A 14,790-nucleotide genomic window follows, 5' to 3' on the forward strand; every position below is an offset into this window, starting at 1 on the left:
TGTTGGGCTGAGACGCCTCGTCAAGTCCAACGAACGTATACGAATGAGAGATGAACAGTAGTACAAAATTCAATCAGGACAGACAGGTGGATAGCGTCGCCTCTGAAAAGCTATGATCGCTCGTGATGAATGGAATGATGACTCTTCGAGAATCATGGCGAAAAGAGAGGCGACGTTGAGAACGTCGCATCCAGCCGCATCTCTTACACCGCATGAAGCTCGTTCGTTTATGATATCAGAGGCACGTCGAGTATTTCTTCATCTGGAAGAGGTGGGAACGGTTCGGTGGGTTCATCGTCGCCTGAAAAAAGGGAAGCGCGCTTGAGCTTCAAGACCGAGACGTGTGCCCCTGTTCCCTCAATCCTCTCGCTTCCCGCGAACTAAACGGGGGTGGATTCGATCTGGGACGAGGACGACGACGCGACGCCGCGTCACCGTCGCCGTCCCCGTCGCAGTAGATATTATGCGTAGGTTTGTCAGGAGTCGTCGTGCTCGCCGTTCGTGGAGCTGCTCTATTCTTAACGCCTCATCTGGCGGCGAGCTCCCAATCTCCCTTCCTCTCCGGTTCGCCTCCGCTTCTATCAGTACGGAGGGGGGATGAAAAATTGCGTGGAAAGGAGCAAATAGTGGACGAGACGCTGCGTTCCTCCGAGGAGGTCGACTAACAGCCGACTCCTCGAACATAATTTGCTCTTTCCTATTTCGTGCGCGCACTGGATTCCGCTGTCATCATAATCGGGAGATTCCCGATTTTCGAGATTCAGAGAAAATCTCACGAATCCGGAAAGAAGTTCCCCTGATTTTGGGGGGGAGCCGTACCTTACAGCGGGAAAGAGTCATTTAGAAGTCGGAATCGACACTATCACGTACCTCTGCTAAGATCTTTTTCAGTATGCCGCATATTTCGGTTATTCTTTTCGTGCATCGTATTGGTCATGTTGTGTTGCTGGTTGTTGTAACTGTTGTTGTTGTTGTGGTGTTGTGAATAGATGATGCTCCGCATGATTTCCATGGGCAGTGGAAACACGATGGTGGAATTCTTTTCGGCCGCGATCGATGTCAGTGTTTGCAGATAACGGAGCTGCAACGCCGATGGAGTTTCCGCGATCACCTCTGCCGCCTCTTTGAGCGATCTAGAAGAAACAAAGGCGTGTTGATTTGTGTGATGCCCGAAACGGCCAATCGACCCAGCTTCTGGTACGTTTGCCCGCCTGCTCGACCGACCGTCCTCCGGTCCCATCGTCAGTCCATGAGAGTGACTAACACCGTCGATCGATAGTTCGGTTAGAAACTCGCTAGCTCACTCCGACGGGCGAAGGTTCGGTCGGCAGCCAGGAAGATCGCTGAATCAATTTTTCGGTGAACCCTTCATTCGATAAACCACGGGTCGTCGATGGCTCGGAGGGAGCCACTCGTTTCTCTTACCGCGAAGCTCTCTGTTCTCCTTCAGCAGCAATCACTTTGGCCCTAGCTTCTCGGGTCGCTTCTGCTTCAGCCGCCATGGCCCTCTGGAGTTGTACGGGCAGTCGAACGTCTTTTCTGTTGGTCAGAAAATGAAAAACAAGCGTTCGTGAGTGTGAGGGTAGTCGAAATATGCGGTTAGCCATCGAGTCGGTCAATTCACTGCTCCGAGCGGGTCGGATTCTCCGATTCCGCTGGAGCCAAGGTTCGTCCCTTTGCGAAAAATGCCGATGCAGTTTCGGCGCAGAAAAGGTCTCGCTCCGAGTTTATTCGGATGGGACGCATATTCTCTTTGTTATGGCCCTGGAAGCAAAGTGACGAATTCCCGGAACGGGTCCAGGATCGTTCCTCGTGGCAGAGGAGACGGGCTCGGAAATTTCCCTCCGGTGAGCGTTTGAAGAAGAGCTTGAGGAGCTTTCTCGGAGGGAGGAACGATATTCTCTATGAAGCATGAGCTTCACTCACTCACTCGTCGATGCGAATATGCTTTGATTTCAAGGTTCCAGGGTATGTATTGACATGTGCCATTTTGGTTCGAAGGCAACGTATTGATCTCGAAATGCCACAACTAAGACGGGAGGCTGCTCTGTATTGAAGTTCATTGAATTTTTCCTCGAGGGAATCGGGACTCACATTTCAACTCGTTCCACTTTCACTCCCCACGAATCTGTCGCTTCATCGAGGGAAGACTGGAAAGAAAAGAAAACTTTATTTCAATGCCTACCTCGAATACTCTCGGAGACCTAACTAATTTTGCACATGGTCTCGATTGACGTTCTTGGTTTCGGGAGAAAGTTATAAACGTGAATCTTCAGAAGCGGGTCGCTATCCTCCGGAGTTCTCCATAATATCTCGAATTCGGCTTCGTATGCGATCTTGATTCGGATCCCTGTCCAAGATCACAGCGCCCGAGACGGAAGATTTGGAAGAACCTCACGCCGGGACGCGGTATCCCACAAACCTCAAAGAGTCAAGTCAGGCGTGTCTCTATATGAATATTTGCTCAAGCCAGCCAGTTGTACTGGACGTTTCCCATGTGAGGAGCCCAATGTGAGGAGATTTATTCGAGCTTGGAAAGCAGACCACTTTCGGTGCATCTCCGTGTGGGAAAAGGGGGGATATCAATTGAAAAATATGCATCGCGTGATAGAAAAAGAGAACTTTTACCCCCGCCGTGTTCGCTGCCTCCGCCGCGCTTCCGGAGACAAGGGGAGGGAAACGCTGCGCGCCAGCCTTCGACTGATTGGTGCGCTTGCGAACAATGGCCTCGGTCAGACCCACACACAGACAGGAAGCGAAGCAGGAACAACACTGCAAGCAGCGGAGCATTTTTGCGAACCGCAATCATCTATCACCGAGATGCTCCCTGCTCAGCAGTTCTGTTAGACCTTACAAAATGAGTTGCACGCTGCGCTGGCGCCGCAACAGCATGGGCGTACATACAAAGGGTCGTCTGCGCAGGTTTACATGGTCCCCAGGAACGCTGGCTGCCGTGCTCTCGGGATCGTGCTGCGGATTCCAGGGTCTACTGTGCGAGAATATCGATGAAGATCGCGTATCCGCCTTCCCGTTTTTTGAGAACGTCAAGGGACGTCTCAAGGGAAGAACGTCGGTGGTTCATCTGACGCAACAAACATGCTTTCCACCAGGAAGTGGCTGTGCATACATATGGTCCCCTACAGGGTCCCCTGATGATACAACGGAGGCTGAGCTCCCTTTCCGACTGTGCACTTCAGTTTACCCTCGACTTTCGTCTTCGGAAATATGTATACGCGGAATCATCCCCTAGCTCAGTGGCGGCCACTAATGCAGGATCACGAGTTTCGCGCAATTATCGTTATTAAGGAGAGCTCCTTCGAAGAGCAGGCTCCCGGATCGAGAGAACGCGAGTGCTCGCCCGGAAGGTGAAAAGAATCTACTTCTGGTGGAAATTCTGATCTTCCGAGCGGTATAACCTCACTTGTTTCAGGGATTCTTGCCGCGAATCTCGGCTCCCCGATTACCGGAACTGGATAATATAAAGGTGCGCCCGTACTTTCACACTCGAGTCAGTTGCTCGTAGACGGCAAATTTGGTATTGAGAATACATTGACCGAATAGCCCCAGAATTCCGAGAGCACTCACAATAGATTGGACCCATATCCTCGATCGGAAACTGTCACTGAGTATTAAATGGGCGCGGAGGGGGGGGGGGGCTCGAATGTTTTACGACAAGAGCTTCACTATCCAGCTGATTCGAAAGTTCATGACCGTTCCATATAAGGTCCCTCGATTCCGATGACTCCCGATCCTCGGACATTTCCCCGTGGCGGAAACTCAATGGTAATGCTCCCGACGACAGGTCTAATGAAAATCGAATCTCCTATCTCCTTAACAGTTGTTCAATGGGCTTACCCCTCCGATTGAGGGGGGGAGCCTCTCAGACTGAGGAGCGGAGTCCACCGCGGATTCGAGGAGCCTGCGACGCGAGAGCAGTGGGTGCTCAAAACTGTCGCCGTGGGGACGGCTTGGAGCGCAACGTCGTTGTTGACAGATATAGAGAATCTTCTAGGCTAGGGACTTCCGCACGGAAGTCTGAGAAGAACACCCATGGTTTATATCAGTCCGGCTGTCGAACAGAACAAAAGCTTCGGAGGAGGAGCTCTTCTCAACGCTCGTTGGCTGATTGCGAGCGAAACATACTTGGTCATCAGTGAGACGTCCCGATCGGCGATTTCGAGGCACACTATTTCGGGAAGAGTTTCTGGAGCAGGTCTTCTATAGGTCGGATGTCTCTGACGTTTGAGGGGGAAAGAGATTCCAATAAAGCGGTCGGACGGTCTGTCGATTCCCTCTCGGAGGAGTCTTGTTCGTAGGCCAATGTCTCCTCTGCTGGTCTCTAAGGAAGGATCAGAGACTTCCCGTTGTGATTCATTTTCGGAACAGGGAAGCAACTCCGTAATTCAATCGATGAGATCACAGAGATGATTCCATCTTCCGCAAGGGCTTCGCTTCCGAGGAAGATTGATGATATGTGTCTCTCAGAAGATTGCCTCTGGATCTTTCGGCTAGCTAGTTGGCGTTCATGACTTTCGTTCCTGCGGATCTCGTCTCCGCGTCGATTAATAGCTAGCCGACTTCAAAATCGAGAGATTCCTTCTATCGGAATTTCTGCGTAGAAACCGCTCAGAGACCCTTTCAAAAGTTTGAAAATCGGCCTGACTGCGCCCATCCCTTTCATCGTTGGCTTTCGACGACGATCGCGAAAAGAAACGGAAAGGAAAGTCAAACAACTGGGACTGAACGTCGGTAGCCGTGGTCCGGTTCCTCCGACTCATCCGTTCACCCGTTTTCGGTCTAGGAACGACTTGCGCCCCGTTGCGGCTCACCCGGTCTCCGAGCCAGTCATCGAGTGTGTGAGTCAGTCAGTTAGTCACTCAGTCACCGCTCTCTGATTCGACTATCGATGATTCGTCTGATTCCTCAATGAGGTCCTTGTGTACTCAGCTCGGCGGAGGAATCTGGGGAACTCACTTTCATGATGTGAAATCTCTCTCGCCGACGGGAGAGCCACCTCCACCCCTTGTCGCCAAGCAGGGGCTCGGCTGAGTCGTCCCCCCACCTCCCACTTTCAAGGAAATTCTGAGCTACGCAGACCACAAATGAAGATGAACGATGTCTTATTGTTTGGACGAAATCTACTTAACTCCGCTCACTTCTCCCTCGCGCACAACTTCGAAGACGATACGGCGACACCCACCATAGCAGAGGGAACAGAAGGAGGACGTCGTCGTCGACGCAGCACCCGACAACAACGACAACGACAAAAAAGCAAGAAAAGTACGAAGATTGCTAAAACGACGACAACGTCGAGGATGACTTCTCTGGGCTACAAAGACAGACAGCCTTGTCCAGCAGTAGAGCAGGCTGCAATCTTATCGTTTGTTGGTCGAGTCGCGAGACTTTGCCATCACTTTTGTTTCGTCATGTCGAGAGCCTCTCGGCTTCCTCGTTTGTGCTCAATGTCTCACTGCTCAAACTGTGCATTCCGCGAAGATGAGATGCGCTCTAGACTTGTCGTCTCGCGGGCACAGCGAACCCCTCCCAGAACGTCGAGAGAAAATTATCTGCAACAACTGTTTGCTCCCGAACAAAAATCATCTGCGGCTTTAGAGATGATTCCCCATCCGTACGTGACGAGAGCGTGATCGAATGAAGCCTACCTCTTGGACAGAGTTCGGACGTCCTCTGTATGGTTCTTCGGGATTTCGTAACGAATGACATTCGGACGGTCCCATTTGCAGCGGCTTGAACGTTCTGCATATGAGGGCAATGAGAAGCGATTTTCGCAAGATCGCGTCGCGATCTCTCTTCTCAGATGACCTTCTTGTGCCGTGAAGATGACTCTCCGCCCTGAATCGTTTTTCTCCATCGCTTTCGCCTTCTGTCTCCTTTTTCTCCACCCTTTTCTCGGCGAGCCGTTTGCTGAACCCCGCAAACGTTGTTCCGGAGCCGTAAACGACGCCGACTTCCGGTGGGGAACAAAAATTCTTGGTAACCTGCGATATTTTCCATAAGGCTTCTCAACTCATGGCGGCAGAGTCTTTCCTCCGGCTGCTCCTCGCACGGCTGGAAGTGGGCCGTCGATGGCCTGCCGATTCGAAGAGGGACCGATCTGTCCGTCATCGCACCACGGAACGAGCCGAGGGAAGTGCGCGAGACGAAAATTGCGACCCGGGTGGAGTGTCTTTCCTGGGAAATCCACTTTCGAACACGGGCGTCATCGGATGCCCGCTCGCAGCGATGCGATGACCGTCGACGCTTGACGGGATCTCAGACGGAACGGGGAGTTTTTTGGTTGCTTTATGGCTAGCCGAGCAGTCAGCCAGCCAGCGATCCATTCCGCGTCGTCGTCGTCATCATCATCATCTTGCCGCACTGCAAGTTAGCTTCTCGCATCATGATTACAGCATTCAAAGACGAGTGGCGTTAGTTTCGCATGCAGATCACAAGGCCGTCACATCTAGCTGAGAGCCGGGTGAGACCATTCGGGCTAAGCTCAGCCGGGGCAGCAGTTGACGCCGCGCTGGCAGCAAGTCGCCATCGACGCGAAGACGACTTGTGAGCCTCGGGAAATAGAAATTACGTCTCGTGCTCTTCGTGCTCGGTCTGAGTGGACCCCGCGGAGGCGTCTTTCACTTAGCTCGATTCCTAGTGAAAGCGATAGGGCTCCACTCCGAACACGAAGTGAAAAATTCTGATTGGCCATGGGGCTATAATCCAAGTCCGTAGGCCTCGCCAACGAGGCACCGAGATCGTGACGGCGCAAGGCGCTGCGTGTTCAGGTGCTCGACTCGCATTGTGTCATATGAGACTCGCCGAAGATGATGAATCGTTTCGATCATCATTAGACCGCTATCGACGTCAACAAGCTCGTCGAGAGCAGCTGCGAAACATCGACGAAGTCATCGAAGTGGCTTCTACGATGCTACGGAGAAGCCTGCTCGTGCATCTGACCACTATTGGCCATGGTGGCGATCAAATGAGCAGGCTGCAATCAGCAAATTCCATCAAGAAGAACGAGCTGAGCAATTTGTTCAGGCTCTCCGTGGCCGAGACTCTGACGAACATCGCTCGGTCGCAGCAAGCGGACCCTGCCGTTTCGTGGGTCGCGGGTGAGAGTAATCCATCGGCCAAGGAGAAGGAACTTGCGGGAGCTAATCCACCAGCGCAAGCGAGATCGAGGTTCGCTCATCTGGTCTCTGTGGCACGCTACGATTATCGCAATTTTCAATCACGTAAATTGAGAAGGACCCCGAAACGAAACTTTGTTGCTCATCCATCCGTTCCCCACTGGGACTCCCGGACCTCGAAAACGTCGCTGAATTCCGCGTCTGACTGAGATGGGGGCGGACCATCACTGAGCAGAAGATTTCCTCCGGAGCGCAGAATCATGCTGCTAGCGCAACTTTGATATCGATCCTACGTGCTTTGAATTTTTTCGCGTCGTTATGGAATCCACGCAGAAAAAATTAGCCGCCGTTTAATGACGCTTGTGCTTGCCGCGCGAGCCGTAAACTTGGGAGGCGTCTGCAACAAGGAGCGGAGTTTTGCGCCGAAATGAATACCGAGGACAAAAACAGCCGACCGATATATTGGCCCCGAAGCAAGAGACGAGGGAGGAACAACCTTGGCGAGAACATCGGCGGGCCGAAGCATCGGGCAGCGAGTGGAGCATCTCCAACATAACGGGAACCCCTTGCGCAACGAACGATCAGAATTCCGATGAGCCTCGGCGCCCCAATGGCCGTTCGGACGAAACCGACGGATTTGGAAGGATCGGCAGCCCCCGAGCAAATCAGATCTCGGAAAGCACGTCCATTTCGCTCTCCCGTCCGCTAGCCGACGACGCTCGTCCAACAGAAAAGGGAGACAGAGCCCTGGGAGTCAGGAATAACTCCCATAATCTTGTGATGCTGATGATGTTGCTGCTGCCTCGTGACTTCCCGCGAGGTCGAGCGAAGTGTTCTCCTACGATAATGCAAGAAGCCGCGAATAGAAAGCGCGGAATAATAAATCTACAACAACAGAGCTCCCGAGAGAGTAGACGAGTAGGACAACAATAATTCGTCTCTACTATTCTTCTCGTCTCTACTATGCCTCTCTTCCGTTGGGATCCGGAGCCCGGAGTTCACCAGTGATTCCCATCTGAGGGAGCCCCATTCACGGCAATGATCGACTCGATCGTCAGCTGGGGGTGATTCGATCGGAATCGAGCGCGCTATCTTGAGGACCAGGCGATCGAGGAGCAGAAATTGATTCACTCACCTGCATAACGTGAGATATAGACTCGCGTTCAGATAGGATTTCCGATAAGTTTTTTGTTCCGAGAACGTTCCGAAGTGTGGTGGCGGCCAGCAGGCGTGTAGAGTGGCCATAATCCTCTACATTGGTGATCGCGATTGTGGCATTGCTGATGCGATAGTAAACGACAGCGTCTACAGCCACCGTCACGGAGTCCTTTGAGAGTATCTGTGGGGTCGAGGGAACGGGGTTCATATACGATGCTATTCGGTGCCTCCCGTCCGTCACGGAAAAACCCTGCGGCGGACACATCCTCAACACGAACTCGTCCTTTCAGGAGCCATCTAGTAATACAAACCTCCTGAGGTGGCACGTCAAAAGACACAGTACGGAGATCAACCTTGCTGTAGGTGTCGATGCATGGGATAATGAAGAACAGACCTGGAATATTGAGGAGAAATTCGAAATTAATCGCCTGCAGCCCCACGGCTCTCATCGCCAGGTTTTTATACGTTCGCGTCGCTCGCAACCGCTACCATCGTCGTCGCTCCCGAGGCCACGGCCATCGTCGCCGTGATCGGAGCCGCCGTTAGCAGCAAACTCATAGCTGCTAACGTTCTTCCCCTCGGCATAATCATATCCTGCTCTGGAGTAGGTGAAAGAGCAGCTCTTTGAAGTTGCAACACTTGTGACAGGTTTTATTTAAACACTTTCGTTTGTGCTTTTCAACGAGCGAGTGACTGCCAGTTCACAGCAGCAGTTTAGAGATTTGTCTCGCGCTTCGTTCGCCTGCTCTGTAGCTGCTTGGTCGGTCGGCTGGACGCTTGGCTGCATAAAGCGCCCGGGGCTCGATAATCAAGATAAACATCAATGATGCTACAGGAGCGTCAGAGGGGCGCACTCTACTTTCCTCTACGGTGGTAACAACAACAACAATGTCGAGGCATGCGACGAGAAGGATGGCGGCGCGCGGAAGCAGCGGCCGGGAACAGCACAGGCGGCTTTCAGGAAATGAGATCTCTGCAGAACCAGGCAAAAATTATCGCCTTGTCGGTAGCTGTCAGAGGGCTCGCCGACGCTTAGGTGGTCCGTGGCCGAGCTCCGCTGATCTCGCGAACGGAGCGTAGGTACTCAGACTACAGTTACAATCGATCGTTCTTATCTCGGCGATAATGGTAACGGCGGGGCTCCTTCGCAAACTTCTGAAGAAGCTCAAGCGTAGCACATACAATCCTGGACTGGAATTGTTCGCTAGGTTCCCTCAACTTCCCTACGGGGAGAGGGGAAGAGATTTCCCGGACGAGAAGAGGAACAGCGAGTAAAAACGTCTCGTTACTCCCTCGTTCGGGTTTCGACTTTTGCGATACGTTTTTTCTTCCGGAATCGCGAACGAGCCAGTTGTCGGGACTTCTGCAAGGGTTTCTTGTGATGCTTCTTTGGCATAAGAATTGGGATGCACTAGACATGCAGAAGAGAACTCACCCGGTCCTTTGGCGCCGCCTTGAAGCAGTCGACCCAGTCGGAATATCACTGCTCTCTCGTATTCTTGAACGATTTTAATGCAAAGACAGAGAGAAAATGGAAACGTGGCGCCGATGACGAGGATGGAGAATACGGTGAGGATTTTCGTACAGTAGCCGGTACTGTTCGACGCTGGAAGGGAGGCAGAAGGAATGTCATTAGACGTTCGCCGGTGAATAGAACTTTGTTGCGTCGAGGGTGCAACATCTTTGAGCAGAGATGTCCGAAAAGAATAAGCGTGACTACGACTACTGCGATCATGATGCTACGGCGGAGGCGACATCATCAACTCGCAAAGTTCTCCTCTCGGAGCACAGTCGAGCTAATGAAGAGATAGAAGGCTGCTCCCAAACGCATCGAAGATAATGTTTCACGAAGGAGCAATACGAGAGGAGGGTGGGGGAGCAGGAAAAAAAGCGACGCTAGAACACGGCCGAGTCTAATAGACCGCCAACAGGAACAACGTTTCTGTTCTAATTCTTTTTCCGTGGAGCAATGTCATCTAGACGCAACGACCGTTCTCGGATCGGAAGAAGGGACAGACGGAGAGTTTTCTTGTCAAATCAATAGGAACGTGCCCGTCTACGGGAGGACCATTTCGAGGCATCCATGGGAGAAGGTACTTCGTTTCGGCGAACATGGCATTCATACGTGAAGACGGAAAGGAAATTGGGAGCCTCTGAGCCGACAGGAGTTGCCCGCTCGTTGAGTGCGGATGACTGCCTGGAGCAATCAATCAACACTAGTGTTGGCCTGTCCGGGCTCATGGTCCTCTTTGTTATTCAGTCAGTTAGGGATTCGGAACAGCAAACAAGTCTCTCAGTTTTGCCTCCTTGACCTGAAACCCGGATCCCATATCGCGTGGACTCCACGTAATCTTTACGAGCTTCAGCAAAATACATATACATACATATTAGAAGGCGAGCTGCCGGCGAGCACTTCGACCTACTCGATAACCTTTTACGGCGTGTGAGCTAGCTACGTAGTCGGCGACGAGGAGCGATAATCGCCTTTCCTTTTGGCGAAACTAGTCCTTCCTTCCTTTCCGAGGACGAGAGCCTTCACCGCACATCCTTCATTCCCGAGCAGAGAAGATTGAGACAAACCACGACAGCGAACCAAGCACTTGGAGAAAAGACTAATTGATCCCGTCTATTTGCCGACGTGGAATGGAAGGAGAGGAAGGCAGGCAGGCAACGGATTCGATGCGGATCTTGACTCCGAATCGCGTGATGTTCACTTAGCGGAGGGAGCCGACTCGCGAGAGTAAAAACTAGCAAAGAGAGAATTCGGAATTCAAATCTGCTTTCCCACCTCCACTCACCAGAAAACCCTCGGGGGGCTTCCGATGGCTTGCTGGTGAGTGGCAGTGGTGACGGCCACAGCGGCAATGACAGCCGTAGCGGAGACAGAAACATGTCGGCTCGTCATGGGACGACTACAGCCTGCTGTGGTTTGCGTCTGCGAACTTCTCCCGTCTACTGGTCCGCGGGGCGATTGCCGCTCGCATGTCAGGCTGTCAGTCGGCCCGGATGTCCCGCTTGCGAGCTCGCCCTTGTTCCCCATCGCCTCTATCGGTTGCTGTACTCGAGGAACAACCGTCATTGGTCGAGAAAAACATTCCCTATCATGCGGGAATGCTTACCGACCGTCGTGAGATCGTCATTTTCCATGCCGTCGATCGTACAGCACAGAGGACGAGGAAAAATGGACCTACGTACTCGCAGCTCTTGGCCGAGTCGTCCTCGTTCTCGAGCTTTTCGTCAGGGTCCCCGTCTTGGGCGTATTAGCTCCGGAATGAGACGGCCACAATTGACCGATGCGATACGGAGCTTACACGACGAGAGAACATTTCCCTGATTCCCCCGCGGGACGGTCTTCCCCGGGCCAGGAATCATCCGAGAGATTCACAGTGAGTGAGAAACTTTGTGAGCATGTCTCTCGAGATGACCGATTGGGTCTCCCCGGAGCCTTGATGTTTTTTGGAGGAATTCGCGCGATAGCCCGAGGACAGCCCAAAGCCCGAATCGATGCAGCGAGTTCGTGCAGGGTACGTATGGATAAAGGAACAATTCCCTCGAGCCTCTCTTTCGGGCCCTTCGAACGACCCAGATGACTCGCGATCCGGGAGCCGGATCCTCGTGCCAACTTCCTTCTCTCGGATCGGCCAAATAGTCTCAAGTAATAGATGCTGCCTGTTAAGTCCTCCTCCTTCTCGACCTCCGGGAAGTTCCGCGGGGGCTGATTGTAATTCACCTGAGGCACGATCAGTGGATGCACAAAGCAGCAGCTTACTCGGTCTCGACAAGACGCGTACCCGCAGGGATTCCTTGGAGTCCCTGGAGTGGAAGTTTTTCGATCAAAGCGTGGTTATCTCGACTGGCCAACGTACTGACATCGGTTGAGAGAGCGAGCGGACGGGGGGGGCATCAACGCCGACGGTTGAACGACTACTCCCATCATTCTCCCGGGAAAGTCGAACCATTCGGATCCAGGATCTGCCCCGGGGGCGCGGGGTCGGTATTCTCAGCGTCCATTGCGATATACCGCCAATATTATCCGTGTAGCGCTTCGCTGGAGGAGTTTCCACGGCGGGACTACACACGTACAGCTCGCGACCGAGCGATCGGAGCGATCAAACTCCCTTGCGATAGGCGGGACTTTTCCATTTGGACTTTTCAAAAGGATGGGAAACATTTTTCTTCGAAGCATGAATTCGGGGCGGGACCAATAAAACCATAAGCCTCGAGGCGATGCAGTCCAACGGCCTTGCGGCGGAGCCCCACTTTCTCCTCGAAAGTGATGAACTTTGGCTCTGCGGGCCACGGAAACCAACTTCTCACAGGTGCTCAGTGAGGCGTATCAAGAAAATCCGCGAGCAAACGAGTGAAAAAGAAGGGCGTTGTTTGCAATCTCGTGTTATTGGAAAAGAACAGATATCGCCATGGATAGGCATGGCTGATTACAGCGTTGCCTCTTGTTGAAAGTTGCCATCACTCGCGGTGAGACGCGATATACAAGGAGAGAGATTGCATTGGGCCCGAAGGGATCTACAATATCGGATGATCATTGTTTCAATATCTCGAGCCGTGGTGTGGCAGGGGGGGGGGCGGCCTCGGGCGAAGGGGGAGCCCTCTCGTCATGGAGGGACAATCACAGAGCTTTCAAAGCGATTCCCCTGCGGAGCTCGAGTGACCTTATTTCAGACAACAATGAGCACCGTACGCTGTGCGAATATTCCATATCATGGAATCTAAAAACGTATCCGACGGAGGAGCCGTAAAAAAACTCCGAGCGTCGGTGGGAGAAGGAAGCGTATTCCGTTGAGATCAAACTGAGCCCTATATTGGATTGGAAAACCAACGGTGGCTGTTTTTCCGCGTGTCCGCTTACTTCCGTTCCTTTCTTCCCCACACATCTCCTCGTATTCCGCGTCTGGAAGGCAACCGGGGGACGCGGCGTTTTCTGCGCGTAATGCGATCTATGCGTCCTGCAGGCTATATCGCATACAGATGGGAAATTTTCGGGCTCGAATTTCCGTCCGAGGATTTTCTCCTTCTTCTGAGCTTTGAAGCCTAGGAGCGAGCGGGGTTCCGGAGTGGAGCAGCTTCGCCGAATATTGCATACGATACTCACCACCTGGATCTTTGCCTCCAACATTGTATCCTGTACGAAAGTGGGCAGCCGGTGGGAAGGCGGCTGGAGGCGGTGGGTGGACCGTCGACGAATGCTGGGAGATGTCTTTTCCCGACGGAGGCGGTGAAGCCGTATGCGAAGTGTCCATTGTAGTCTCAACTGATGACCCGCTATGAGGAGCAGCAAGAAGGCACACTTCTGGAAAGAGAAGCACTCGATTAATGGAAGAGAAATGGATGGAGAAATCCCCAGGGCGAATTTTCCATAAAGTCTCCTCTTGCGAGTGCCGAGGATTCAAGGGCTTTTGTCGAATAGCAGGGAGCTCCCGCTGGCGGAAGAAAGACTCGGCGCGGCCCAAATACACGAGAGGGGCGTCTGAGAGGCCCACCCAGATCTCCGCACGAGCCGTGGATCTTGTAGTGCCAAAGGTGAAGCCGGCTTGACAGCGCGTGTCTCGCTTATGAAAGTGAGCGCGTTCGTTGTCTATCAGACCGGCAAAGGACGGACGGACGAGCGGGATATACGCAGAGATACGGAGTGACATACGAGGAAAAAAGTAGTTGTTGTCAGATCGCTGAAACTTCCGCCAGTCTCTGAATGGCGTAAATCACGGCAATTATCGAAACTTTGTTCTCCGATTGAAAGCTCATGGCGACGCCAGCAAACCGTAGCGAGCGGAGCTCGTTCCGAAGGAGGGGGGCGAGGCGGGTCGGTCTTAGCATCGCTCGACTCCATCGGACAAAAGCGATTTTTTCGTCTATATGAGCGGAACGGAATCAGAGCCACACAATTCTACGGCAGGTAGTGCGCTCTAGCAGCAAATTGGCCTGAGGTCATTTATTTCTAATGCTTGATCACTCGCTTCTTCGCTTTTCTGGTTGAGTTCTCTGTTGGTTTTCCGCTTGGTTGCTTGATCGCCCGGTGAGTCTGCCGTCCCGCACGAACCGGTCGCTTCATCTGTCGGCTCGTGCACCCGTTCGCCCGTCTCTTTGTCGAGCGGACGATCGGATGGTCTTTCGCTCTCGCTCTCGATAGTGTACTCAGCCCTTTTCCTCCCACAGTGAAGAACAGGGGGAGCAGCTGTAACTGCTCTCTGGGCTGTCGGTACTGCTCCTTCTGCGGCAGCTGCTGTCCCCTAAACACACTGGTGGCCAGCATGACCACCACAACGCACACATCGTCGCACATGAAAGAGAACAGACCAGCGGCGGACAGGCCGGCCAGCGAGATCATGGCCCATCATTGCCCGTTCTGACCCTTCTGAGGGTCAACGTGGTCAGCGATAACAAAGCAAAGAGGGGATAAAGGAGAGTATCGAGAAGAGAAGCGGGCGACAGCGAGCCCGGACGGAAAAGCAACTCGGCGTCTTCGCCTCTCACCTAAGGAACC

The 14,790-nt window shown here is 52.9% G+C and overlaps 1 protein-coding gene across 1 annotated transcript; it reads right to left on the reverse strand.

Moving 5' to 3' along the window:
• Window positions 1-227: 227 nt before the first annotated feature.
• LOC100904495 (band 7 protein AGAP004871-like) lies at window positions 228-13,549 on the reverse strand. The gene is made up of 8 exons (XM_029113128.1): window positions 13,402-13,549; window positions 9,727-9,897; window positions 8,603-8,685; window positions 8,269-8,472; window positions 2,095-2,150; window positions 1,426-1,539; window positions 871-1,133; window positions 228-301 (listed from the first exon to the last, which is right to left on the reverse strand). The coding sequence occupies exons 1-8, from the start codon at window positions 13,547-13,549 to the stop codon at window positions 228-230; spliced, it is 1,113 nt and encodes a 370-aa protein (XP_028968961.1).
• Window positions 13,550-14,790: the final 1,241 nt, after the last annotated feature.

Source organism: Galendromus occidentalis, unplaced genomic scaffold (assembly GCF_000255335.2).
Source record: "Galendromus occidentalis unplaced genomic scaffold, Mocc_1.1 scf7180000076336, whole genome shotgun sequence".
In the NCBI taxonomy this organism is placed as follows: Eukaryota; Metazoa; Arthropoda; class Arachnida; order Mesostigmata; family Phytoseiidae; genus Galendromus; species Galendromus occidentalis.

Excerpts from the sequence above, each read along its gene's own strand:
- LOC100904495 (XM_029113128.1), bottom strand. The coding sequence starts at position 13,549 with ATGGACACTTCGCATACGGCTTCACCGCCTCCGTCGGGAAAAGACATC. Across the intron at positions 8,473-8,602 it reads TTGACGTGCCACCTCAGGAG|ATACTCTCAAAGGACTCCGT; the intron begins GTTTGTATTACT and ends TCGACCCCACAG. Across the intron at positions 2,151-8,268 it reads CTATATCTCACGTTATGCAG|TCTTCCCTCGATGAAGCGAC; the intron begins GTGAGTGAATCA and ends TTTTCTTTCCAG.